The sequence below is a fragment of the Cebidichthys violaceus genome, unplaced genomic scaffold, assembly GCF_023349555.1.
Source record: "Cebidichthys violaceus isolate CVI_PGR_0920_01 unplaced genomic scaffold, fCebVio1.0.p SCAF_11, whole genome shotgun sequence".
Taxonomy (NCBI): Eukaryota; Metazoa; Chordata; class Actinopteri; order Perciformes; family Stichaeidae; genus Cebidichthys; species Cebidichthys violaceus.
The window spans coordinates 6084769-6111522 of record NW_027176274.1 but is presented as its reverse complement, the minus strand read 5'-3'; the positions used below and the strand labels follow the sequence as shown (position 1 = coordinate 6111522).

The window sequence follows — 26754 nt, the reverse complement described above, 5'->3', positions numbered from 1 at the left end:
GCAGTGAAGCCTCTGGTTCTGATGACAGAGTGGACAGGTGAGAGATGAATGCATGATATATAAATAAAAGTGACATCCCACTGTTATAAATCTCAATAAATCTTTCTGCAAACCCCACATTGATTATAAGTTTTGCAGTTGTTGTTTTTTTTTAAATATACTTAAACCCTTTAAGTTTTACATCAATAATATAATGACAGCAGCAAAACTGTATTTTCAGAATCGATCAATATGCTCAAAAATGAGTACAAACTTAAAAAATAATCTGAAAAAAAGAAAATAAATCTGAAATCTGAGGAACTCCGTGAACAATTACATTTTCATGGAATCAACTAACTAGTCATCTATTAACTGGTTAATTGTTTCAGATATTGTAACAAATTCAGATTAATGCGACTACTATTGAAATGAAACAACAATAAAGTGTATGTAAACTGGCAGTTGAGTTCTTTAGGGTGTCTTGTTATCATAAACTGACTAACTTCGTGTTTATTTCAGCAATATGCTGGAAAAAAAGAGGCGTCTTGTCGAACTGACCAAAGAAAACTACTACTCCCAGCATGCCATGTGTTTCCCCCTTGCACTTGTCGTATTTGACGTACTTTTACTGTATTCAGACCGTAGACACTTCAACGTCTCATTAGTTTACACTCGTTGCTTTTCATTTTACTATGTGACTTCTGAGAACAAGACAACTCTGTAGAGGGTAAGAAGATGTGTTATTATCTGCCACTAAAAGAGAAAACCAGCTTTTTATTGCCGAAACTCAACTTGTGTTAGCATGGAAGCTAAGTTAGTAGCCCCGTGTATCTGTCTCCACGGCAACGGGCTTTTTCCGCCGGAACTTGTCACTGTGAACACTGAACGTTTGTGTTACTTTCTTCTTCTACTCCACTAACGTTAGTAGCTTAGATGTAGCATCTCAGCGGGTCGTATTGCAGGCTACCATTTACTTAACTACATTTATTTTACAGTTATATATTTATATGTATTTATACTTTATAGATTAGGATTATTGCTGTTAATATACATTAAACTACTCAACAGTTTATTGCCTACAAGTGCAGATGAAACCAGTAATCGATTCATCAATTTGTTGACAGAAAATTAAACTATTTTGATCATTGAAGTCATTTTTCATGTAAAGCATTTCAATGTTTCAGGTTCACAATGAGGATCTGCTTATCCTTTTAACGATTTTCATTTGAATAATTTGTATGTCTTAGTAATAATGTTGAAGTTTGGACTGCTGGTTGGACAAAACAATTGATCAATTGATTAATAATCAGCAGATTAATCCATAAAGAAAATGATCGTTATTTTCAGTCCAATACAAAATAACTACATATACTCAAGTACAATATTTTAGTACAATGTTGAGGTACTTTACTTGTGTATTTCTATTTTGAATTCAACTTTATTCTTCAACTCTACTATATTTTGAGGTAAACACTGTACTATGTACTTCTTTAACAGTTGTAGCAGATCAAAAGAAAATGCTGCAACTATTTTGATAAATGTTTTAATTGATTAATAAAAGATCCTTTTTTTTTTCAAACAAAAATGCCAAATATGTGATGGTACATCTGGTTTGCAATTTTCGATAAAAGCAACTAAAGCAATTGACGAACTTTCTCTTCGCACATTTCGGTGTAGAAACTTTATTGTTATTTCTTGTTGCAGCTGTCCCAGGTGTTATGAACAACTATGAGGTCATCCGTCCGATTGGAGAGGGTGCGTTTGGTAAAGCTTTCCTGGTTCGAGACAAAGGGGGAGGTGGAGACAGACAGTGTGTGGTCAAACAGATCAACCTCAGAAAGGTAAAACGGTTCCTCACCAACAACCGTGGCACTGCACGGGACTGAATAAAACTATTTTTAGAATGTATGGTTAAAAAATAACACTGAATGGAAAGTGTATCCATGTTTTTATATCCATATGATTGCAATTTCCTCAGTTGATAAGCAGTGATTGCTTCAAACCAACTAAATATTTGTTTTAAAAGAAAGTTCCACACAGGAAATTATGTGGCATCCCAACATATTAATACAAAGTTCTGAAAAACATGAGGGTTTGTTATTTAAACCAGTTGTTAGCCAGATGTTTCAGGTTAGTGTTCATTTACACATGTAGCGCGTTAAAGTGTTGGATTGAAAGTGTGTTCACTGCTCAGATGTCAGCGAGGGAAAAGGAATCGTCCAAGAAAGAAGTGACGTTGCTGTCAAAGATGAAACACCCGAACATCGTGGCCTTCATCAGTTCATTTCAAGGTGAGTTTATACAGAACATGTAGTCATGTCTTTGTGCTCAACATATACTGTAGGTTTGCTGTGTCTGTGTGTGTATAGAGAGGGGCAGCCTGTACATAGTGATGGAGTACTGTGACGGAGGAGATCTGATGAAGAAGATAAACATGCAGAGAGGAGTCTTCTTCACTGAGGGGCAGGTGAGGTGGCCTCTGGAGGGCTGAGGATGCTCTCCATGTTTCTGTCATTACAAAGTCATTTGGTTTTCAAAAAATATAATAATTGAACTTAATACACACACTCGCAGAGTAAAACTGAGCCGTGTGTTCCTCAGGTCGTGGACTGGTTTGTTCAGATCGGCCTCGGCCTCAAACACATCCACGACAGGAAGATCCTTCACAGAGACATCAAAGCTCAGGTATGTGACCGCCTTCAATGCTGCACACAATCACACTTCATTCACTTCCAAATTCAGCACATTCATGTTGTTCGACATGATCGAGGGTCAAGTGAGCAGAGGGCTGATGGGTAGCCACTCCGTTACACTAACACACTTTCAGGTTAAACTTGGTCTGGTTCTTTATAGGGTACTCAGAGCTCAGTGGCCTAATTCTGGGTGGACTATGACTTTAACTGAGCCTTGTATCCCATAGACTCTACATCACGCATTCCTAGTACAACTTGTACATGGTAAACAACATTATCCACAGACCCCGAGGTTGAACTTTTTAATTAACGAGTATTATCATTACAGAGTTCAGAGGATTGTGAGGCTGAACTGTCCGGAGCTTCAGCTTTGTTGTGAACAAAGACCTCGCTGTGTGCCAACTTCCAGAATAACTGACCACAGACTGCGTCTCTGTTCACAACCATCACTATCTTTCATCAATCATATCTGTTTACACACACACACACACACACACACACACACACACACACACACACACACACACACACACACACACACACACACACACACACGTGATTTACATGCACAGTCACTGTTTCTCTGCTGGAACACAGACATGCTTTCATTCCTGCTCTCCCTCTGCTCCAGAATATCTTCCTAACCAACGGAGGGATGAAAGCAAAGCTGGGGGACTTTGGAATTGCAAGAATGTTGAATAAGTAAGTCAGTGTCATCTTCACACACACACACACACACACACACACACACACACACACACACACACACACACACACACACACACACACACACACACACACACACACACACACACACACACACACACAGTGCAGCTGTTTGTCACTGAGTTCTCTGTAACACATGGAAGATCTCCAAACAAGTCATTATCATTCCACAAACTGTCGACCAGGACATGTAAACACACATGTTGTGGAAATAATGGTCGCCCTGCAGGACAGAAAAAAGGGGAACCGATTTATATGTACTATTTCAATACTATAAAATACAATAATTCTTTTATAAAGATTAAACCAATGATTCACAATCGAATCTTAGTTTCTTCTTCTTTCCTCTCCCACTAATCAACTCATGCCCCTCAGATTTATCTGGTGACCATTTGGAGGTACCCGCTCCCTAGGTTGGGAACCACTGGCCTAAACTATTGAACTGGGAGATTGCTTGGATGAGCTGCAAACGGCCTCGTTCCGAACGGCCGCTGCACCATTGAACCACCAGCCTTATTCTGCTCCAGCAAACAGTGGCGTTCTTCCAACTTTGTATCATGATGTTGTGCTTGCCTCATTCCTGTTTCAACTTACTCCTCGGGTACGAAGCCAACTCCTGAAGCAAATTGTGTTCCCAGTTTGGTGTGGAAGAACTTGACTGGACAGTTTGTATTCATGCTGCAGGTTGGCTAATGAGCTAACCTAGCTGCAGCTTAACCATCTTGCAAGCACCTAAACGGCCCTTTTGAGTTGTGTTCTAATGCAGAGCAATAGACATATTCCTATTTGCTTGTCTCTTTGTTACCTTTTAGCTGTTTCAGTGGGCTGCAGGTATGAATAGAAGTAGTGATTTTACATGTGACTTTATGCCATGAACCCTGACTGTGTGGCGTTTGTGTCCTATGGCTGTGCAGCACCATGGAGCTGGCCAGGACCTGTGTTGGGACACCGTACTACCTCTCCCCGGAGATCTGCGAGAGTCGACCCTACAACAACAAGACGTACGTACGGATGGATCCAGTTTTCCTGTCACATCTCTTTCATTCTGTAATGAACTATGGTGGCTCGTAGTTCACTCAATAAAAATAAAAAAATCAGGGCCGAACTCAGACAGAAAAATCTTGTGAAGATCCGAAATTAATACGTAATTCTTTTGCTTCCTTGAATGTTTCTCGAGCATTTTCACCACCTTTACCACCACACACTAAAACTGTAAACATTTTTACCAATTTAGCATTTAGAAGCAGTATATAAACATTTATAGTATTAAATAACATACTATAATGTAGTTGTAAGCAGATATAAGGACATTTTAAGTCTTTATTAACGCACTGTAGTTGTCAACAACAACTTCTTCTTTCTCTTTACTAAGTTTAGTGGAATTTTAAGCAGCTTCCTAAAGTCGCAGTTTGACTGACTGCATGTTATGAATCAGTTCCTGTTAGTACAAAATGCTATGATTTATTGATTTCTTGTATAATAACTGCCAAAAGAGTATGCTATGGTTAGTATACAATTAACACTGTATATTGACACAAGTATGTAGTGTGGAAATGGTCCAGTGTCTCGTTTGTTTACATCTACTTTGAGTCCCATGTTGGGTGGAGTCTCTCTTTTCTGGTCAGTTCACGGAGGTTCCTGTAAATTGTCATCTAAAGAACTGAAGAGGAGATAAATTTTGACTGATTAACATTCTGATGCTCACTATGCTGTTGGCTGAAACAAACCACTAAATGTTCACATGCAGTGGGACAGTTTTTTTCAGTGTTTAGTGATAAGAATGAGGATGTTGTCTTTTTTTGTGTTTGATTTTTGCAGCAAAAAACAACCACAACGACAACATCATCATTCTTATCAGTTGTTAGTTGATGAAAACATGGATATTCTAATAGAACCTGTTGGCTACTGAAGCTCATATTATGATGCTCTCAACCTTGTGGTTGGTTTCACCATCAAACACACACACACACACACACACACACACACACACACACACACACAAACACTAGCAGGAAACTCAGAAGTGCAGCAAACACACACGCATGCAAAATGATAATCATTCTTTACCCTCTCTTCTGTGTATTTAGATAGATCATTGCACGGTTCTTCTCTGTAATCTTGTTTTGATACAGCTGAGGTCAAAGTTACTTCCTCTTTCCATGCTCACACAGACATGTTTGGATTGCAAAACTTGTGAGACACTCATTCACATAATCCATGCCTGAGCCCCTAACCTTCACCTAAACTTCATTCTAAACTCACTGGACTAAGAGATCTTCATTACTGATATTGGCCTCATCCTTAAGTTATAAAGCTATAGTAGGACCTCACAAAGATAGAAGTACACTAGCACACACACACACACACACACACACAAACATACGAACATACTTACTTCCTTGCCTAAAATGCCAAAGCTGTCATATGACTCCAGAACTGAAAACCGTTTAACTACAAGTTTCTGTTGGCTTCGCTCTGATTGGAGACGTCACTGTTCTGGATTTTTATATTTCTGGTGTTTATGACTTTGGCTCAGGGGGACAGGGGATAATACTAGGCCCTGCCCCAGCATGCTGTTTCAACACGAAATGTCAAGTTACACAAGACGCATTAATGGTTACTTCATAAATACAATCCCCGATTCTAAACATGAGCTGGGAACACATCTGGGGGTGATATAACAAAGCAATTTGTTAAATTAATGTCAGATTGCATTTAATATCCTTCATAATGCCACATGTGTGTGTGTGTGTGTGTGTGTGTATATCCACTCTGCAGGGATATCTGGTCTCTGGGCTGCGTCCTGTATGAACTCTGCACCCTGAGGCATCCAGTAAGTTGCACACACACAAACACACACACACACACACACACACACACACACACACACACACACACACAGCTCAGCACTTACACTGTAGAGCAAAATGAGCAAGCAAATATCAATTGCTGCAACTAATGATTATTTTCAATATATATTAATCAGCGAATCATTTTATTGATTGCTTAGTCTTTAAAATGTCAAGAAATAGTGAGAAATGTCTGTAATGGGGCTTAGTGGTGAAGATGCTGACCATAACCCACAACGTAACTGGTTCAAACCCAGTCGGGCACCTCTGCTGCATCTCTCTACTCTTTACTTGTATCTAATAAAAGCACAACATTTCCAAAAAATCTAAATTTACCAAAACATACATTTAAAAAAATACGATTTAATAAAAAAAATGTCCTTTATACAATGCTTTGCCAAAGCATGAGGTGGTGTATTCAAATAGCTTGTTTTATACAACCAACACTTAAAGTAACGCGCCAAAACCTTTCACTTAAAATCCGTCACACACTTAGACATCAACTTTCTTCCATGGTTCTATTTTTTCGGTTTAAATTAAAAATGTATTTTTTAACATATACTATCATGATACACTGTCACTGTCTCAACAGATCCTACATGCAGTATAGACTGTATACATGTTTGCTTGAATAATGACTACATCATAAAACGATGATCAAAATAGTTTCAATTTCAACACTCAGCTGTGTGTGTGTGTGTGTGTGTGTGTGTGTGTGTGTGTGTGTGTGTGTGTGTGTGTGTGTGTGTGTGTGTGTGTGTGTTGTTGTCTACCTGTTTTCACCTGCAGTTTGAGGGCAGCAGTCTGCGGCAGCTGGTCGGTAAAATTTGCAGAGGGAGCTACAACCCAGTACCCAACCACTACTCCTATGATCTCCGCCTGCTGGTCACCCAACTCTTCAAGGTGAGATACTCGTCATATATCATTTCTCTTTACAGTGTGTGGATATGAGGTGCATCAAATTAATTTCCCCCTGGGGATGAATAAAATATCTATCTGTCTATCTATCTATCTATCTATCTATCTGTCTGTCTGTCTGTCTGTCTGTCTGTCTATCTATCTATCAACCATAATTAGGTCTGAATAAACAATAGATCAGGACTTGTAGCTAAACCTGGACTTGAACATGATGACACAAATTTTAACAATTAAACTCAATTCAATTGTGACGTGAACATCAGTGTGAAGTTGTGAACATCTGTTACTTAGACTCTGAGGACTTTGACGTGACTCCTGAGCAGGAACCTGAAATGAATACAATACAGAATTCCAAAGTTGCTAATTTACCCAAAGGGCCGTCTGACATTTCCATAATTTGCCAGACACATTCTTCCTTTAATCGCCTGCTGAGTTCTCTGAGTTCAAACTGCAAAACAAGTACATTTGAAACAGAAAGTGTAAATGTCAGAAAGTCAGGAAACTGTTTGAGCAGCTGTTCAGGATGTCAGCCTGAGGAAGCTTCCATTGTCTGCTGTAGACACTCAGGCAGATGAAACATACTGCAGCATATAGACTGTTGATTATTGCCGCTGTCAGCGGAAATATGTCTTTCAAATGTTTACAGGAGCTTTGGAACAGATTAAACAGAATTTAGAGTAGAGGAAGTAAGTGACACTGTTGGAAATCTGTTTTGTCACTTGCGATGAGTTTTGTTATTGGACTGCACAAATAATTATCAAATAATTCAATAATTATAAAAGTATCTTCTGCAAATGATGCTGCTCTTCAGTGTTCATCTTCGCTTTCATTATACTCACACACATAAACACACTCACATTGTTTATCAGGTCAACCCCCGGGACCGACCCTCGGTCAGCTCTGTCCTCAGGCGTCCCTTCCTGGAGAAGCACATCAGCAAACACCTGGATCCACAGGTAGTGAATCTGATCGGCTCATTACTCACTCCATTAAACAATCAAACCAGTGAAAGGTTTAAAATACACAGTATATCCCTGAAATACAGTAACATATGTCAGTGCCTTGAATTTAGTGGTACTCATTGCTATTGCCATTATCTGTTTCCATGAATCAGGGTCCTCTGAAGTACAGATGTGTGTGTGTGTGTGTGTGTGTGGTTTCTTGTGCGTGCAGGTGATGCAGGAGGAGTTCAGCCACACGGTGCTGCATCGAAACAGAACAGCAGCGTCGCAGGCTGTTAGAACAAGAGCAGGAGCAGCAGGTAAGGCCGCACACACGTAAACATGAAAATGACATGTATACAACATGCATGTAACACAGATAACAAGCATAACAGCAGTCACAGAAACTGAATCTTTAGATCGGGGTAAGCAGTATATATTTGGTATCCTGCTGGAACAGCAACTTTTCTTTCGGCATATTCCGCCTTTAAAAACAAGTCTTTCACTGAAGAGAGCTGCACGCACATCTGTATTTGTAGAACAGCCAATAAGAACACCCTCTCTTTTATATGACCTGTGATTGTCTCGTAAAGTCTTCCATCACAGGCCAGATTTTGTAAATCCTGAAAACAGAGCCAAGAGGAGGTTCAGAAGTTTTATCTCAGACCACTTCAATTATGATATGCTGAAAGGTTATAATGGAATGTCTGCACAATAATGCTAAAAATACACTGCCTTCCACAACGTTAAGTTGTTTCAGTTCTCATAAGACGTGTTGAATCTGGATTCTGGCGCCACCCAGTGGTCGTTCACCGACACCAGTTCAGTCTGATCAGGCTTTGTTGCTTCTGGCTCGGTTCCAGCTGCCGTCCTTCAACACTTCTGATAAACTGAAGGGAAACACGATTCTCTCCTCGGTCGGATCACCGCTGGGCGGGATCCTGATTGTGATTGTGTCACGTCTTGGCACGCTTTGTGTTTTGGTAACATCAGATATTAAAGTCTTAAATCATTGAGGGAATGCCTGTTCTTACTAGTCTGCTTCACAGTGGTTACCTAATTTCATCTTTCATCCCTGCACTGGCAGCTCATAATGTCTTATTACATGCTTTTTGTAAACTTAAGTGTTTATTGAAATTCATAGCAGTCTTTTGGCATTTTTAAACACTTTCAGACAAAGGAACAAGAGCAGGAAGAGCAGTACTAAACAGGCAACTCATGCCACCTATGGGTGCACATGTGAAATATGTATACAGCAGCCAGTGTTGTTGGGTGTCTATCTACATCAATGCATCATATTCTATAAGATCATCATATATTTATAGGGTTGTTGTTCTGTGAGAACCACAAATCTCTAAAAAGTCAACTTTTCATGAGCTCAGATGTTTTCAGCTCTGTGACGATGTATTTTACATCTGATCCAAGAGATTTTTTAAATTGTTCAAGTAGTTTAAGAGGAAGGAGAATTTTCTGAACCCATAAAGGAACACCTTCAGGTCTCAGAAACATTCAAAATCAACAAATCTGGAGATGCATGATTTTCACTGGACAGGAAGTTACTAGTAACTAAAGCTATTAGATAAGTGGAGTAGAAGTATAAAGTTACATTAAATGGAAAAAGTACAAGTGGCTTGAATTCGTACTTAAGTAAATGTACATCACTGACATTCAAAGTTACACCATTATCTATTGATAGACAGCTTGTTTACATGCTTTGCTATTCTAACCTAAGACTTTCCTGTGATCCAGAGAACAAACAGAAGTCCAGAGCAGCAGAGAGGCCCGGAGTCGCTGTGAAGAGACCAGACTGGAGAGTCCCACTCAGAGTCTACACTCCTGCCCACTACAAAGTAATAATAATAATAATAAGAGCCCCAGTATTTTTATAAAAAAATTACCTAGTATTGGAACCCTGTAGGTGGGGTTTCATCCCCATATTTAAGTATGTTATGGTGCTGGTGCTCATGAAATTTGCTTGATGACCAAAATGTCGTAATAAAATTAGTACAAGTAATTGACAGTGTGCAGGTAGAATAAAACTAACTACATTAACTCAAGTATTAAATACTTAAAAACTTAAATACAATTTTGAGGTACTTCCAGTTGATGCTACTTTAAACTTCAACTCTGCTACATTACAGAAGGAAATGCTATATTTTATATATATATATATATATATATATATATATATATATATATATATATATATATATATATATATATATATATATATATATATATTATTACATTACAGTCATTTTTAGCAGACGCTTTTTTATCCAAAGCCACTCTTATATCTGTTAAATATGTAGCTACAACCAGCAGCTGATTAGCTTAGCTTAGCAAAAAGACTGGAAACTTGGGTAAACAGCTAGCCTGGATCTGTCCAGGTTAAAAACCCACCACTGAAATGATAAATGTATGACACAATTATGTGTCAAATGTGGGGAATTATAGATATTTGTTCATTCAACTGTCTCTTGTACCTGGACCCTTCTATTGTTTTTCTTGTTTCTTTTCTAATATTTCATTTAATTCTGATTGCAGCCTCTTCATCAAAGAGTTGCAGACAGAGAAGCTGCTGGGCAGCAGAAGCAAAGGTGAGTTAGATCGACTGTATCAACCTCTTTCCTCCATGAATGAAACTCTATCACTCTATCAGTGATGTTGTGTCTTCTCAATGAGCTTCAGAGGTTGACTTTGACCTAAAACTATTACTGATGCAGGTTTAATGGACAGCAGCCAGTCGGCCATTACCAGCACCACTACGCCCAGCTGGATGCCTTTCAGAGGAGGAACAAGGAAGACGTCCTTCCTCTTCCTCCTCCTCCTCCTCCTCCTCCTCCTCCTCCTCTTCAGGAGAGAGAGAAGGAGCGATGTGAAGACCACACTGTGGAACCATACCAGCTGTGAGTGTTCATACCCCCAGGGCTGCAATTAACAGTCATATTCATTATCGATTAATCTGTGGATTATTTTCCCGTCAATGTCCAAGAACTCAAGGAGATGTTTTCAGACTGCTTGTTTTGTCCGATCAACAGTCCAAAACTCAAATATATTCAATTCACAATGACATAAGAGAAAAAAGGCAGGAAATCTTCACATTCGAGAAGCTCAAACTAGGTCATGTTTGTATGTTACCGTACATTAATTCACAAAATGTTGAATGTTTTAAGTCAACAATTTGTTTTAGCTTGTTTTTTAGAGCTGATATTGTGTTTCCTACATAATTAATTTGTGATATGTTGTCATAATGGATTCTGATCAAAACCAGACATACTGTCATATTAATAATAATCTGAATCATGTCTCTGTTTCCACCCCCTCCCTTGTTTGTCAGTGTGGCTGCAGCTCGTAATGAATACCTGCAGAGGAGACACGAGGCCAACCAGTACAAGCTGAGAGCAGAGAAACAGCTGGTAGGATGAAGCTCATGCTTCACAGTCTGGTCTGTCACTCACACATGCTGACTCTTCAACGTATTTCTGATTATTGGCTTGACTATTGGATTATTAAATTATTTGTTTTCGCTGTCAACTCATTCAGGTTCCTTCCAGTTTAGAAAAATCCCACACTGAAGGAACACAGTAATTACATGAAACAATGAATAGTAACAATAGTACAATCAAATTGTTGGGAAGTTAAGGAAGAAAGGAACGTGCTGAACATGAACACAATATAAAAGTGATTAAAAACTGTAGCATTGAAAAGAGAAATTTAAAGTCACTATGTGGAGAATTTAAAACATAAAACAGCTCTAACTGACTTTTACTTTCTGAGCGTCAGGGTCTGCGTCCGTGTACAGCTGAGTGCAACAGGAAGCGCGGAGGTCAGGAGCAGGAAGTGCGACCTGAACAACAACATGCACCTGAGGACAAGAGGCAGGAGGGACAGCAGGTAGGTCATTGCAGTCAAGGGACAGCTGTATGGCTCTTGAGTTGTGACTCTTTATAGTTTAGATGATTTAGTGAAGACTGAATGAAATGTGTTGGGAGTTGTGCTTTGCAAAAAAAAAATCAAAATAGTAGAAAAATGGGCAGGTATAAATGGGTGTTTCACAGAAATCTGGGAAACAAATAGTATATGATAAAGTAATATATAAATATATAATACAAATATACAACTGCTTCTGCAGAGTTTTGATGTTGGCTTTACAGAGATGGAAAGCAGCTACATTTACTCAAGTATTGTATTAAGTACATCTGTGAACAGACTTGAGTGTATAGTTTATGTCTCTTTTTGTGTGTGTGTGTGTGTGTGTGTGTGCGTGTGCGTGTGTGTGTGCGTGTGTGCGCAGGAGTACCTGCGTCAGCTGGATCTCATCAGACAGCAGTATCACCAGGAGATGAGACAGATGAGGCTGAGAGCTGAAGTAGAGGTACACAAAAACTTAATTTCCACTTCAGGTTACAGGACAGCGGTCAGAAATGCAAACATTTTGTGTCTGATTTAAAGGGACAGTTCCTCTGCCTCTGCAGCCCTGTTATCATGGCACGTGACCTGTGCAATGATGTGTCTGGATGATCCTTACAGGACCAGTGTTGCAGGATTTAGTGTGAACTAAAGGTTGCAGATTACAACTAACCGATACTGATACTGTAATGCAGGGGTATTCAATTAAAATTCCAAAAGGTCCAGATTGAGAAAATCTCCTCGTGCAAAGGTCCGGAACATTATAATAATATCTAACTTGCGCCATTTAGTGCCATATAGTAGCCTAGTAGTAGTAACAACGTCTCTGTGTAGTCAACAACTGTCAAATTTAAATAAAGACATCACACACATCAATTATATTTTAACAATTATTATTCTGTTTTCAAATTGAACTGGATGGATTATAAATGATACATAGAAATACATAAATAAATGTTCTTCTCTCATTTCAAGTAAAATACACAAAAAAATAACTTTTGAAAAACTTACATCTTATTAAAAAAAAGTGCTTGATTTTAGAAAAATGAATGAAAATTGAAGAGTGGCTGGAGTTAACTTTTTTCTTCTCTTTTTGTTCACATCATAATGATCTGTCAACTTTATAATAAACAATCTCTTAACAATTGAACAGCTTTAACACCTCCTTTTCTCTTTCTTTCCCTCTTACATCCCACTCCATCTCTTTTTCTTGTTTAGTGAGAGAAGTGAGTTGTAGCTTGTCCTGCCAGGATTTTAAATCTGGGCTGGAATGGTGTCAGGGCTAGTCTCATGCACATATGAAGGTGCTCATTGGATATCCTGGAACGATATTTGTTTTTAATAATGTTCATAGTGGAAAAAGCTGCCTCGGTCGAAAGATTTGTGTTTGGTCTCATAGTGGCGTTTCACATTGGCGCTTAATGGCCACGGTCTCTGAACATATGAGACAGAGTGGTTTTGTAGCACCAGCAGGAAGAATGAACAAATACAAGTCCGTCCATTCTTTATTAAAAGCTCGGTTTTCGAGGTCCACTTTTCTCTTTTTAGAGCACGCCATGTTAACTTGCTTCTCCGACTTACTTCTCCCACTGCTCTCTCTCACTGTTCTCCGTCTCTCTCAGTCTCTCTCACTGCTCTCCGTCTCTCTCACTGCTCTCCGTCTCTCTCAGTCTCTCTCACTGCTCTCCGTCTCTCTCACTGCTCTCCGTCTCTCCGTCTCTCTCACTGTTCTCCGTCTCTCTCAGTCTCTCTCACTGTTCTCCGTCTCTCTCAGTCTCTCTCACTGCTCTCCGTCTCTCTCAGTCTCTCTCACTGCTCTCCGTCTCTCTCAGTCTCTCTCACTGCTCTCCGTCTCTCCGTCTCTCTCACTGTTCTCCGTCTCTCTCACTGCTCTCCGTCTCTCCGTCTCTCTGTCTCTCTCAATGCTCTCCGCCTCTCTCAATGGTGTCCGTCTCTCGCCTGTCTGCGTAATTTCATTCGACTCACGATGCATTTTGGAATAAACATTCGATTGGCTGAGTAGCGTCACGTGAGATTAAATGAATGCATGCAATTGGTCAGTGTGTTTCCTGAACTGCTGAATGAGTGCCGTAAAGGCCAAAAAAGACGCGCAGGTTAAAACATTAGCGCCCGCCAAAATGTATGATTCTCAATTATATGTCCGGGTCCGGATAGGACAGCGTCTGGGTCCGGATACGGACCGCGGTCCGCCAATTACCGACCCCTGCTGTAATGGTTTGTTTACCATTAGCTGTGTAGTATATTTGTTAACAGCCCTATTATACACTAAGGAGAGCATAACTATGAATATTTTATTCCATTTTTACTTATAGATCCCCCTAAATCCTACTGGCCCTTTAAAGACATTACAGTACTGTACAGTTATGAGATTACAGGGTTACTAGTTAAATTATATAATGATATATTTAGAATGTCTCACTCAAATTCACCTCCTGTAGTATCTTTGCCTCCATAACTAGTCTGAATGAGACAACATCAGCTCGTCCTGTCAGTACCTCTGTCATTGTGAATGCATACTTGTTTCAGCATGATTAATGAGACCAAGTAAAACATTAATATATTTGAATTTGATCATGTGTCAGCCTCAGCCACAACACAAACATGGAACCTTTGTGGTGGAGAAACCCAGAGACCCAGAACCTGAGCAGCAGAGAGCTCCACCTGCACAGGTAAATACTCCACAAAAGGTTTGTATACTGCAGTCAGTAAAATGTTGGTAAGCATGGTATTTAAATTCCGCAAATAACAGCTAGATACTCTTAAAGGATTGTTTTCTTATTAATAAGTCAATTAATTACAAAGAATTGTGTATAGGTCTGCGTAAGGCAAGACAATTGTATTTGAATAGCACCATTCAACAACAAGTAAAGTTCAAGTGCTTTATGTGGGACAAGGCAGTAAGACAAGAAACACAAGGTAAAAAGATGCATAAATAAGATGTACTATTAATTAAAGGATTAAAACAAAGGAAAGTAGAAGAAAACAGTCAAATAAAATAGCAAAACTCGAACTCAATAAAATTAATCTCATGTCTCAATGAACTGCTAGAATCACTTTAAAGGAAAACACTGTTGCCTTTGTTGACGTTTTCCTTCATTACTTTGAACACCGTATGTTATGTTTTTCTCACATCCTCCCGTCATCCAGCTACTCTTCAGAGATAACACATGCAGACACAGAGTTGTTTCAGAATCAACTACACAAGTCATGTTTATCCCATAAGCTCTCTACTAAAAAATGAATGTATGAGTCTCTAATAGCTTGTCTAATCCCGTGTCTGCAGGACATGGATGCAGCTCTGAGGCAGATCAGAGAGGAGAACAGAGACCAGAAGAGAGCGCTGGAGAGAAAACACAAAGACAAGGTGACTAAACTAAATATTCAGCTCAGACAGTCAGAGCTGAAGTTTTAACGCAAGAGTCAGACCTGTCTTTAGTTTGGTATCACAGCTTCTAATTACGGTTGACTAGCCAAATTCAAAATATTTGAATATTTTACGTAGAATAGCGTATGGTACCCCAAATAAGCGGCTCAGTTTTCGGCCCTGCTATCCTCCTAAAATCATGGAAGTTGGTTTGTCAAACACGTTGTTTGTCAGCACACGTGACTTGATAGCTCCCTGCAAGATTTACATGACGTGCTGCTGAGGATATTCCTGCTCTCAGAGGATGACATCTTTGGATTTATCAGCACCATGATGATGAAGATGTCATCTTTGTAAATTAGTGTCTGTATCTGATATCCTTTTGATCCGTGCAATTTTACGAATAGCCTTCATTAGATGTTTGTATTCAGTAATTAAAATGGCCAAAAAGACCACGAACCTCCTCGAACAACAGCTGCAAAGTGTAAATCCGTGCTATCCTTGCTATAACTTCTATTCCTGCAGAAAGGAATCATGTTTGAGATCCGGTTAGATGAGGAAGGCGTGAAAGAGGACGCAGAGAAGGAGAAAGAGGAGGGAAGCGAGGAAGAAGAGGACAAAGTGGATGATGGAAGACAAATGAAGGAGGAGGTAAGTGACAACTCTCTCTTTCACAGCTCCTCTTCTTCACTTTGTCTCTTTCTCATTCTGTCCCTGACTCCCCGATCAGGAAGTGGACCCTCTGAACCAGACTCTGAGCTTCCAGGAGGGGGAGGAGTTGAAGCTCAGAGATTGGTCGGAGGGGAGGAGGGGGTGGAGCCAGAGGATTCCACAGACTTTGCTGGACGCACTCGCAAACATGGACGTCAACTCTGCCCACAGCACTGCTGCTGAGGCTGAACAAGGTGCAGTACACCTGTTAAACATCTGAGTGAAGAGGCCCATGAAAAAAGTCATGTATGGTAACTTTTAGTTATCCATTATTAGTTAGTCATAAAAGCAGGTCATCTTCTCATCTCTTCTCTCTATATTTCACTTTTTACAAAAACCAAAGTGTCACAGATTTAAAGTTTACGGGGTGACCGTGGCTAAGTGGAGAGCAGGGCTGTCTTTCAATCAGAGGGTCAGAGGTTTGATCCCCGGCTCCTGCTCCACTAGTCTCATGTCAATGTGTCCTTGAGCAAGACACTTAACCCCAAAAATTGCTCCTGTAGCTGTGCCTACGATACATAGATAGATACTGAATTGTAAGTCGCTTTGGATAAAAGCGTCTGCTCAATGACTGTAATGTAAAGTTACTTTATTATTATTTTCTGTGCTTTCCTTGTCTTCGTCTCTTAGTTTTAAGGCAGTTTTAATAGTTTGACATTTTCATAAATATGTTTATTTGCTGTCTTTCTGAGAGTTTGATAGCACTCTCATGTCTGTACGTTAAATATTAATTCACAGCCAGTGTATGGTTAGCTTAGCTTAGCATAAAGACTGGAAAACAAAATCCACCTTAGCGGAAGTGCAACAAAACCTTTAAAATCCCTGTGGAGAAATTCTACAGCTATTCCAGAAAACCTGTTGAGAAACTTGACCATGACAATGCAGGATGTTTGACCAAGTATGTCTCCTGACCCCCCCCCCCTCAGGTGAGGAGGCAGCCGGTCGCAGACAGTGGGTCGACGACCCCCCCAACACCCTGCTGAACGCTCTCGCTCAGGCTGAACTCACATCATCGACTCTGGACTCAGTGAATGCAGGTCTGACTTTACTCTCTCACACTGACATCTGAATAATTACTAGAATGATGAGGTGTCCAGTTTAAGGATTTATCTTAACAACATGGACAGAAAACCGGAGGTTTTATTACAACCACATCAAAAGAATCTGACTCACTGAACTGTGTTTACTCTCAGATTTAGAGCCAGAGAAGGACAGAGCAGAAGAGGAGAGGAAGGAGGAAGACTCTGATGTGGAGATGGATGAAGATCGTCTGGAGCCGAGGTCAGACGATGACGACACGTAAGTAACACTGCTTTCTGTTCGCTGCTCTTTACCTCTTCATTTTTAGGAATATAATGATACTATCTGGCTGTTTTTTGCTGCAGTATTTGTATCTGTAACTCGTTATACTTGCTGAGGAACTGAAGAGCAGCCTGACCTACCTCGTCATTACATACCAACATTTTTTAGTCATCAATCAATTACCACAAATTTTCCTAAATTGAGCCAAACATATGAATCCTTCAAACTACAATTTAACCCGATCTTTCAGATTATGTCTGCCTCTGGGAAATGCTGTCAGAGGTGCTCTGCATGAGATCATTTAAATTTACTTTTTTTTGCTCATCAGCAACTTTGAGGAGTCGGAGGACGAGCTGAGAGAGGCGGTGGCCGACTCCATGAAGAACCTGTTTGTGATGGAGGACGGGAGCTCGGACGAGGCGGAGCACACAGAGGAGAGGGCAGCGGTGGAGGATGGGATGAACGAGAATGAGGTCGGACGAGAAGCGAACGCTGCAGACTCTCAACACAACCAGCAGGAAGTTGAAGACTCCTGTGCAGACATTGTTTCGCCTGAGACGGAAGAATGCAACGGTCAGTCTGAGCATTCGGACGATCACACGGCTTTAAATAAGCAGCAGCATACAACCTGAACGCTCACAAACATTCATAAGGTGCTTTGGTAAGCTTTTCTCTGAGGGCACCTTTAACCAGCCACTTCCATTGTCCTATTAATTCAGTTTTTAAGGCTCCAGTTTGCTTGGAACAGACTAGTTTGAACGTTGAATTATCCAACCAGGTTATAGCGGTTCTGAACGTAAGTCAAGGCATCCAAATTTAGTGCAAATTATAACCAAATTTCCAGGAAATCGGCAAAAGTAAAGGCAAATGATTTAGCATTTCCTTCCACTACTGTTGTGTGAATATGAGTTCATTGGTTGACGGAGATAAGCAACTGGTGGAGCCAATTATCCGTTCAGCGCCATTCAGAAGACACAATGAGATGAGGTCATTAACTAGAAGAGCTCTAGTCAAAGCGTGGAAAACATGATGGAGATATGACATTTCTTTTCATGTATTACGGTGAGGAAGTCTTCTCATCGCTCCACACAGATCTGACACTGTTTTGTCTGAAAGAACTAGTTTTATGTAGAATACAAAAAGAGAGCTTGAGGGAGAAGTTCAGCAGGTCCAGCATGTCTGACCGTCCAGTCATTGGGTTTCTTCGTCCGTTGTTTTGTATTTTAGAACAGATGAGTTTGGTGGTGTTCTATATCGTCCTTACTTTCAACAAATCCCACGAAAGACCAAAACTGACAATGTGTCCGTCTCTCAATACTTTCCTGCCTTGGCTCTCAGCTCTGGACCAATGGGTTCCTACTGAAGACATAAATCTTTAAAAACTAATGTTTTTAAAGGCTCAGTCATTTTCAAAACAGTTGGTCACTGTTATTAAATGGATGTTATTCTCTAATAAGCAGCAGTAATATGTTATCTTTGCCGTGCTGTAACTGTTTCTTGCCACAGGTTGGCAGCACAAACAGTTTCTATGAAGTGTTTGATGTTTGCATGCACTGCAGTATTGTTTAAGTGGAATTTCAGTTTGTTCTCATCCTCTCTACATGGACATACTTAAATAGTAATAATTCCTTTTTGAAATAAAGATTTTTAATATTCAACACGTATAATATTTTCGTGAACTCATTACAAACAGGAATGCAGGAAGTGAAACAACATTTAAATGAGCGATATTGGGCCATCATCTTAACCCACACACTTTTAAAGTGCTCCGTCGATGTGCTCAGAAACAGGAAAGTCTTCATTTCAGTAACTTTGTCAGGAAAAATAACATCGCAAACCCCTTTACATCTATTTAAGAATCAGTCAGTAATGAAAACATCATCATAAATAAACTATACTCAAAGTCACATCAGTACTAACTTGATATAACTCACTTCCACACCAGCAAACACATATGGCCTTCAGTGGTGTCGCATAAAAAGCTGTTTGGACTGCAACTCCTCAATTTTAATTAAACGCCTGAAAAGGAACATTTTGGGGAAATATGCTTCATAGTCAGATGAGAAGATTCATACAAGTTTAATATCTGTGCGTCCAGGACTGAGATAAGTCCAGCATGTGTTAGCACAAAGACTGGAAGATAGGGGAAACTGCTAGCTTAGCATAATCAAAAGAGGAGAAACACTAGCTGGCTAGCTAACAAGATCAAATGTGTTAGTAAGGAAACAGATGGAAGACAAACTTTTTCAGATTTTTTACGCAGGCTAGCAGCTTCCCTCTGCTGTCAGCCTTTGTGGTAAGCTAGGCTCAACAGGTCCTGGACCAAATATCACAGCGATATGATATTAATTAACACCGGCTAAGAAAATAAAATAAAATAAAAAATATTTCCTCTTGTAAATGTAACTTCCCTCTTTGGAATAATGTGATTAAAAGTTTCCTAAAGCTTGAGGTCTTTTCTGAGCTGTTAGCCAACGTCCCATCGATGGTTTAATGGTGAACACGATGCGACTGTTATGTTTCATGTGTCACCTGCTTCTCCAGGCTGGGTCACGTTGATAAATGAACATCACAGCGATCAGCCCTGCTACGGTTTTCTGTTCGGGGAGGATTTCAACAGTGACGTTTGTTACTAAAAACATTACAGAGATCTGCTGATACTGAACAACGCTTCATCTCTTCTCCGTGTTTCTGTCCGTTTGGTGAACGGTCGTCGAGAGTTCGACACATGCAAAGTCACTGGAAATGTTGTTTTATGTGTTTTTGCTTCATCGCAGCGTATAAGACAGACAAGTTTATCTCTGGGAGTCCACCAGGAACTTAACAATGTCGGCTCTATAATCTATTATTTTAAATGAGGAACGAGACACTATGCCAGACTTTAGTAACAGCGTTGGAAGCTTAGCTTGTTTTAACTTTAGATATGACTCACTGTTTCCCCCTCATATATCTGTGGAGCAGAATTAACTTAATATGAAGTCCTGGTCCCTGGAGGACACCGGGCCTCGTCTGGTCCTCTTCATCGCCCCAGTTTACACATCAGAGACTCCATGGCAGCGAGGAAACAAGCCTCAAACTCTTGGTCGGAGAATCGCTCCACAGAGCGCCTGGCGTTGTGTCGGATCTCCAGTCTGGCTGATGGAGACAGCGCCAAGATGGCTTCCATGGCAGCGGCGTAGCCGTCCTCGCTGTCGGCCAGGAAGCCCGTCTGTCCGCCTTCGTACGGCACCACGATGTCCAGCTTTGGACCTCCAGACTTATGAGCGAGGACGATGGTGCCTGCAGCCATACACTCCACCACACCTAGAGAGAGAGAGAGAGAGAGAGAGAGAGAGAGAGAGAACGTGTTTGGAAAACAGTCCAGTAGATAACATCTGTAACCTTTCAAAGATGGACGCTTAAGAATGTCCTATACTTTGTATCTCTTGAAAACATGTCTGGGGAGACCTTCAAAGCAACTGAGTAATAAAGTCCCTGAGTAGTTTTTGTAAATACTATGTAGGTGAAAGTGTGTGTGGTTTGTGAGTGGCATGTTGTCCTCACCTATACCAAAGTGTTCGTTCCACATGGTGTGCAGACCGATGGTGGCGTCCACCAGCTCTCTCTTCAGCTCCTCAAAGGGCACGTTGAGTTTGAAGTCGACGCGGTCGGCCACGTCCAGCTCCTGACAGAGCCCCCGCAGCATCAGCACCCGCTCCTCGTCCTCTTGGTTCCTGCATCCACCAATCAGCACCAGCCGCAGAGACTCCCGCCCCACAGGCCCTTCCTTCTTCCTGTCCAGCAGTTTGTGAAACGCTCGAATCTGCAGCCGGTGGTCCTTCTCTGGTCGGAACTGACCCACCGACACGATGGAGTGGCACTTCCTGTCCCCTGCTCCTTCCTCTTCACTACTCAGCTCCCGTCCGAGCTCCTCCCAGCCCTCCTCCACTTCCTCTTTATCCTCCTCCTCCTCCTCCTCCTCCTCCAGCGGGACGCCCAGGAAGGCCCTGACGTCGCAGGGAGGGTAGACGATGCTGGTGCGGCTCGGCGAGCGCCACAGAGACAGTATGTGTCCCAGCGTCCAGGTGGAGTTCACCATGATGACGTCGCTGCAGGAGCCGGCCAGGCCGTACAGCAGAGCGAAGCAGCAATAGTACACCACCTTGACTGCGCTCAGCACGGGGTTTCTGGAGATGAAGTCAGCGTTGTTGAACCTGGGGTTCCTCTCTCTGATCACAGACAGCATGTCGGTGCTGACGGTGGGATAGTGGACGTAGCTCGCCACCTTACAGCCTCCCAGGTAACGGAAGATGGGCAGGGTGAAGGCGTAGCCCATCGAGTCCACATACAGGTCGGGGACGAAGGCCGTCAGCGCCTCCCAGCCTGCAACACTCACACAGTGTTAATGCACTTGAACTCACAATCCCCGTCTATGTCCATCGAAACTTAATTTGCTACAAGTCACGTGTTCTGGCGCGGCCTTACCGAGGAACATGGAGCCGCCGCTCTGACCCAGCAGGGTGAAGTGCGGGTAAGAACTGGCCTCCACCAGTGAGCGGTGTCGCAGGAAGACGAAGGTGATCGGTCGAGGCAGCGTGATGTTGAAACGCTGTCGGGCTCCCTCCAGAATCTGCTCGCCGGTCACTCCCTGGTCTCCAGTGTAGACCACGAAGGAGACACTAGGGTATCTGGGGACATGAGGGAAAACATCAAATCAGTTCCAGTGATTAATATTAGTTAAAGCTTCAAAATCTTATCAGAAAAAGTACACTGAAGTATGCGAAGGCAGTGCTGGAAGAAGTACTTGACAGATCTAGTGTAGAAATACTTCTACACAGGCATTAGCATTAATCTATAATATGACATCATTATTTATGTGTGGACTATATTCTACATTATTCATCTGAGATGTTATAAAGTAGCAGAACATGTAAATACTCCTGTCAAATCTCAAAATTGATACTGAAGTACAGAACTTCCGCCATTGGAACAAGTGTGTCCACATACTGTTGGCCATACGGTGTAAACGGGTGGTGCAGTTAGACCGTACCGGTTCATGAGGGCCCTCAGGGAGCACCAGAGGACCCGCTCCCCGCCTCCTCCGGCGTTGCAGTACGGGTGGAAGAAAGCCACCGCGGGGCCGCCGCCGTCCTGAGCCCCGCGGGCCTTGCGGCGGCCATGCAGCCACAGTCGGACCCCCAGCAGGAGCAGCAGCAGCACGAGGGTCAGGACCAGGCTGAGGTAGACGCAGGGCACGACCAGGGACCACAGCAACCTGGGACATACAACAGAGGACTGTTAACGGACTGTGAGTAGACGGGACACCACCGGGGCCGTAAACGACCGAACTTTACCGAAAGACGTATTACTTTGCGCTCGTGACTCGAGTTTATTTCTTTGTGATTCTACATTGTTTTAATACAATGTCATCGAGTGAATGAAGAGAGAGGTTGTGTGAGAAGAAGCTTACCTCATTAAATCGCAGAAGCACAGAGAGAAGTGATGATGATGATGTTCGTGCTCTGCCATTTTGACAACAACACAATCCCGGAAGCTGCTGTCGGCTGACTGAGCTGCCTCTCTGCGATTGGCTCAGCGCTTTGTTTACCTACACGTCATCAACACGTGACATTCATCTATTTATTTATTTATTTATTAATTTACGAAACATGTTAAAATAAAAGTAATGCCAAACAAATACACATGGAAAATAAAAAAAATATATATCAAATAAAAACATTAGTCATGGGTCTACTACAACAAATTGTTTCATCCATAATAGGCGCAAATACAATATTCAACATAAACAAGTTTTTAAATAATATATATATATATATATATATATATATATATATAAATATATATATATATATATATATATATATATATATATATATATTTATTATATTTATTTACTGCAATACATGTTAAAATAAAAACACATTTACAAAATGTATTTAACATACATTCATATCTACATTCTCTGTGAAGGCAGCTCACTCGTGGAATGCTCTGCCACCACATATACGCTCACAAAACACATACAAAACATTCAAACACAGCCTTAAGGAATGGCTTGTTGCCAATCAGGTGTGCAAGCATTGATGTACTGTCTGTCCTGCCTGCTTGTTTTGCCTATACAGGTGAAACTCGAAAAATTAGAATATCATGCAAAAGTTCATTTATTTCAGTAATTCAACTAAAAAGGTGAAACTAATATATCATATAGACTCATTACATGCAAAGTGAGATATTCCAAGCCTTTATTTCTTATATTTTTGATGATTATGGCTTAAAGCTTATGAAAACCCCAAATTCAAAATCTCAAAAAATTAGAATATTGTGGAAAGGTTCAATATTGTAGGCTCAAAGTGTCACACTCTAATCAGCTAATTAATACAAAACACCTGCAAAGGGTTCCTGAGCCTTTAAATTGTCTCTCAGTATGGTTCAGTAGAATTCACAATCATGGGGAAGACTGCTGACCTGACTGTTGTGCAGAAAACCATCATCGACACCCTCCACAAGGAGGGAAAGCCTCAAAAGGTAATTGCAAGAGAAGTTGGATGTTCTCAAAGTGCTATATCAAAGCACATTTATAGAAAGTTAAGTGGAAGGAAAAAGTGTGGAAGAAAAAGGTGCACAAGCAGCAGGGATGACCGCATCCTGGAGAGGATTGTCAGGAAAAGGCCATTCAAAAGTGTGGGAGAGCTTCACAAGGAGTGGACTGGGGCTGGAGTTGCTGCATCAAGAGCCACCACACACAGACGGATCCTGGACATGGGCTTCACATGTCGTATTCCTCTTGTGAAGCCGCTCCTGAATAACAAACAACGCCAGAAGCGTCTTACCTGGGCTAAAGAAAAAAAGAACTGGTCTGTTGCTCAGTGGTCCAAAGTCCTCTTCTCTGATGAGAGCAAATTTTGCATCTCATTTGGAAACCAAGGTCCCAGAGTCTGGAGGAAAAATGGAGAGGCACACAATCCAAGATGCTTAAAGTCCAGTGTGAAGTTTCCACAGTCAGTGTTGATTTGGGGAGCCATGTCATCTGCTGGTGTTGGTCCACTGTGCTTTATTAAGTCCAGGGTCAACGCAACCGTCTACCAGGAAATTTTAGAGCACTTCATGGTTCCTTCAGCAGACAAGATTTATGGAGACGCTGACTTTATTTTCCAGCAGGACTTGGCACCTGCCCACACTGCCAAAAGTACCAAAACCTGGTTCAATGACCATGGGATTACTGTGCTTGATTGGCCAGCAAACTCACCTGTCCTGAACCCCATAGAGAATCTATGGGGCATCGCCAAGAGAAAGATGAGAGACATGAGACCGAACAATGCAGAAGAGCTGAAGGCTGCTATTGAAGCATCCTGGTCTTCCATAACACCTCAGCAGTGCCACAGGCTGATCGCATCCATGCCACGCCGCATTGAGGCAGTAATTTGTGCAAAAGGGGCCCAAACCAAGTACTGAGTATATATGCATGATTATACTTTTCAGAGGGCCGACATTTCTGTATTTAAAATCCTTTTTTGATTGATTTCATGTAATATTCAAATTTTCTGAGATTTTGAATTTGAGGTTTTCATAAGCTGTAAGCCATAATCATCAAAATTATAACGAATAAAGGCTTGAAATATCTTGCTTTGCATGTAATTTGTCTATGTAATATATTAGTTTCACCTTTAAAGTTGAGTTATTGAAATAAATGAACTTTTGCACGATATTCTAACTTTTCGAGTTTCACCTGTATGTGCATTTGTCTTGTTCAGTGTTGCTATCTTCCATGTTTGATGTGTGTTATGTGTCTCAGTGTTATATATGTGCTTGTACTGTAGGTGGGTTTGTTCTGCTCTGCTCTAGTGTCGTACACTTTTCTTTTACTTATATGTGTATTAGTTTTCTCTATACGTTACTGTCTATCTATGAATTTTAATTCCATTTTATTTGAAATTTTGTAATTTTTAGGCAGCCTTCGAACATCTGGCCGGAGACAGCAGATGAAAACTAGCCTCTCTGGCTAACTTTGGCTCACTTACAGTTTCACTGTTGATTGGTGAGCATTGTCCCTGCAAAATAAATAAACAAATAAATAAATACTATATGTTTTTACTTTTTTTTTTTTTTTTTTTTACATTAGTAATATAATATAAGTCTCTGAAGTAGTTTATTACCTTGTACGTATGTGATCAGTTAACAATGTTATTTACAGCTATACAAAAATAATACTAAGTAATATTATATATATAATAGTTAATAAATCTAAACACAAATACTTCAAAATCCATCTTTCCACCTAATGTCCAATCTTTCTACTTCTGATTGACCTCAGCCACAAATATGTTGGGGTATATGTAATTAGACAAAAAAAATAAATAACAGCACATAGTTTACTTATTAACAATTCATATATAATAATTCATATTAGGCACAATGATATTCAATGTCCAAAATAACCCCCTCTAACACACACACACACACACGTGCGCACACACACACACACACACACACACACACACACACACACACACACACACACACACACACACACACACACACACACACACACACACACACAGAAAGCAGGGTGGGTAAATATGAGTTGGTAACTTGCAGTTTCATCCTTTGTCACCTCGGATTTCCGGGTGTAGATGTTTTAAAACAGTTCCCCCTGTTTGCCATTTGGAGGTGCAATGTTCAATGCTGCTCAGTGTAGTTTTTAGTACAGCAACAAGTATCTTCAAACACAGTTACTCCACTACTGCACTTAAGCTATGCGTTGGATTTAGTTTTAGGAATTTGAGACAAATTCAGCAAACTAAAACATCTGAAAACCACAATTTTCCAAAAATCTTCATTCAACTCTCTTGAATCATCTGAATTTATACAGTAAAAAAAGACTCAGTTTCCAAACATAATTCACAGGTCACAAAAGCTCTGTCTTCTTCCTGAAATGGTTTAAATATGTCAACCTCAATGACCAGAGGAAGAACAGCAGTAGTAAGCCAACATGTGATTTAAGACCAAACCTTTGTTTGATTTGGACAAATGTCCTTCTTAAAACTTCTGTAAAAGGTTATTTTGAATAAAATTAATATTACAACACAAGATATTCACAATGTCCACCTCCTCTACGAACCTCCATCTGCCAAAATACAAGTTAGAGTTATTATTGAAGTGACATTTTGATATTCTTCAGTTTTAGACGTACTACATTCAGTTTTACCTGACTTAAGGAGTGTCAGTAGGGGGTTCTTGGGGTGGTTTACAGAGGAACCCCTTAGTGATCGTGTCCGTCAGAGGGGTGGAGGTGTCAGGCAGCAGAGGGGTGGGTGGGGCTGCCCTGAGGGCGGGGGAGT

The 26754-nt window shown here is 40.8% G+C and overlaps 2 protein-coding genes across 4 annotated transcripts; one reads left to right on the top strand and one right to left on the bottom strand.

Annotated features, from left to right (window-relative positions):
* The first annotated feature begins 615 nt into the window (after nt 1-615).
* LOC137866172 (serine/threonine-protein kinase Nek5-like) lies at nt 616-18972 on the top strand. 3 transcript variants are annotated; one of them, XM_068701905.1, is made up of 24 exons: nt 616-706; nt 1684-1820; nt 2174-2270; nt 2349-2446; nt 2581-2664; nt 3304-3374; nt 4313-4399; nt 6177-6231; nt 7037-7150; nt 8035-8121; nt 8339-8426; nt 9856-9956; nt 10654-10706; nt 10833-11015; nt 11447-11525; nt 11893-12003; nt 12404-12484; nt 14622-14708; nt 15323-15403; nt 15929-16054; nt 16134-16308; nt 17041-17151; nt 17308-17413; nt 17745-18972. In XM_068701905.1, the coding sequence occupies exons 2-24, from the start codon at nt 1698-1700 to the stop codon at nt 18046-18048; spliced, it is 2502 nt and encodes an 833-aa protein (XP_068558006.1). In that variant the 5' UTR covers nt 616-706; nt 1684-1697; the 3' UTR covers nt 18049-18972. The 3 variants fall into 3 exon arrangements, with proteins under 3 accessions (XP_068558006.1, XP_068557997.1, XP_068558015.1); XM_068701896.1 differs by having other exon boundaries at nt 11887-12003; XM_068701914.1 differs by lacking the exons at nt 616-706; nt 1684-1820; nt 2174-2270; ... (1 more) ...; nt 2581-2664; nt 3304-3374 and adding an exon at nt 3943-3999 and having other exon boundaries at nt 11887-12003.
* Nucleotides 18973-19401: 429 nt separating this feature from the next.
* LOC137866188 (GDP-Man:Man(3)GlcNAc(2)-PP-Dol alpha-1,2-mannosyltransferase-like) lies at nt 19402-22940 on the bottom strand. Its single transcript, XM_068701927.1, has 5 exons — nt 22866-22940; nt 22446-22670; nt 21881-22083; nt 20960-21778; nt 19402-20719 (listed from the first exon to the last, which is right to left on the bottom strand). Exons 1-5 carry the CDS (start codon nt 22922-22924, stop codon nt 20436-20438), a joined length of 1590 nt encoding a protein of 529 aa, XP_068558028.1. The 5' UTR covers nt 22925-22940; the 3' UTR covers nt 19402-20435.
* Nucleotides 22941-26754: the final 3814 nt, after the last annotated feature.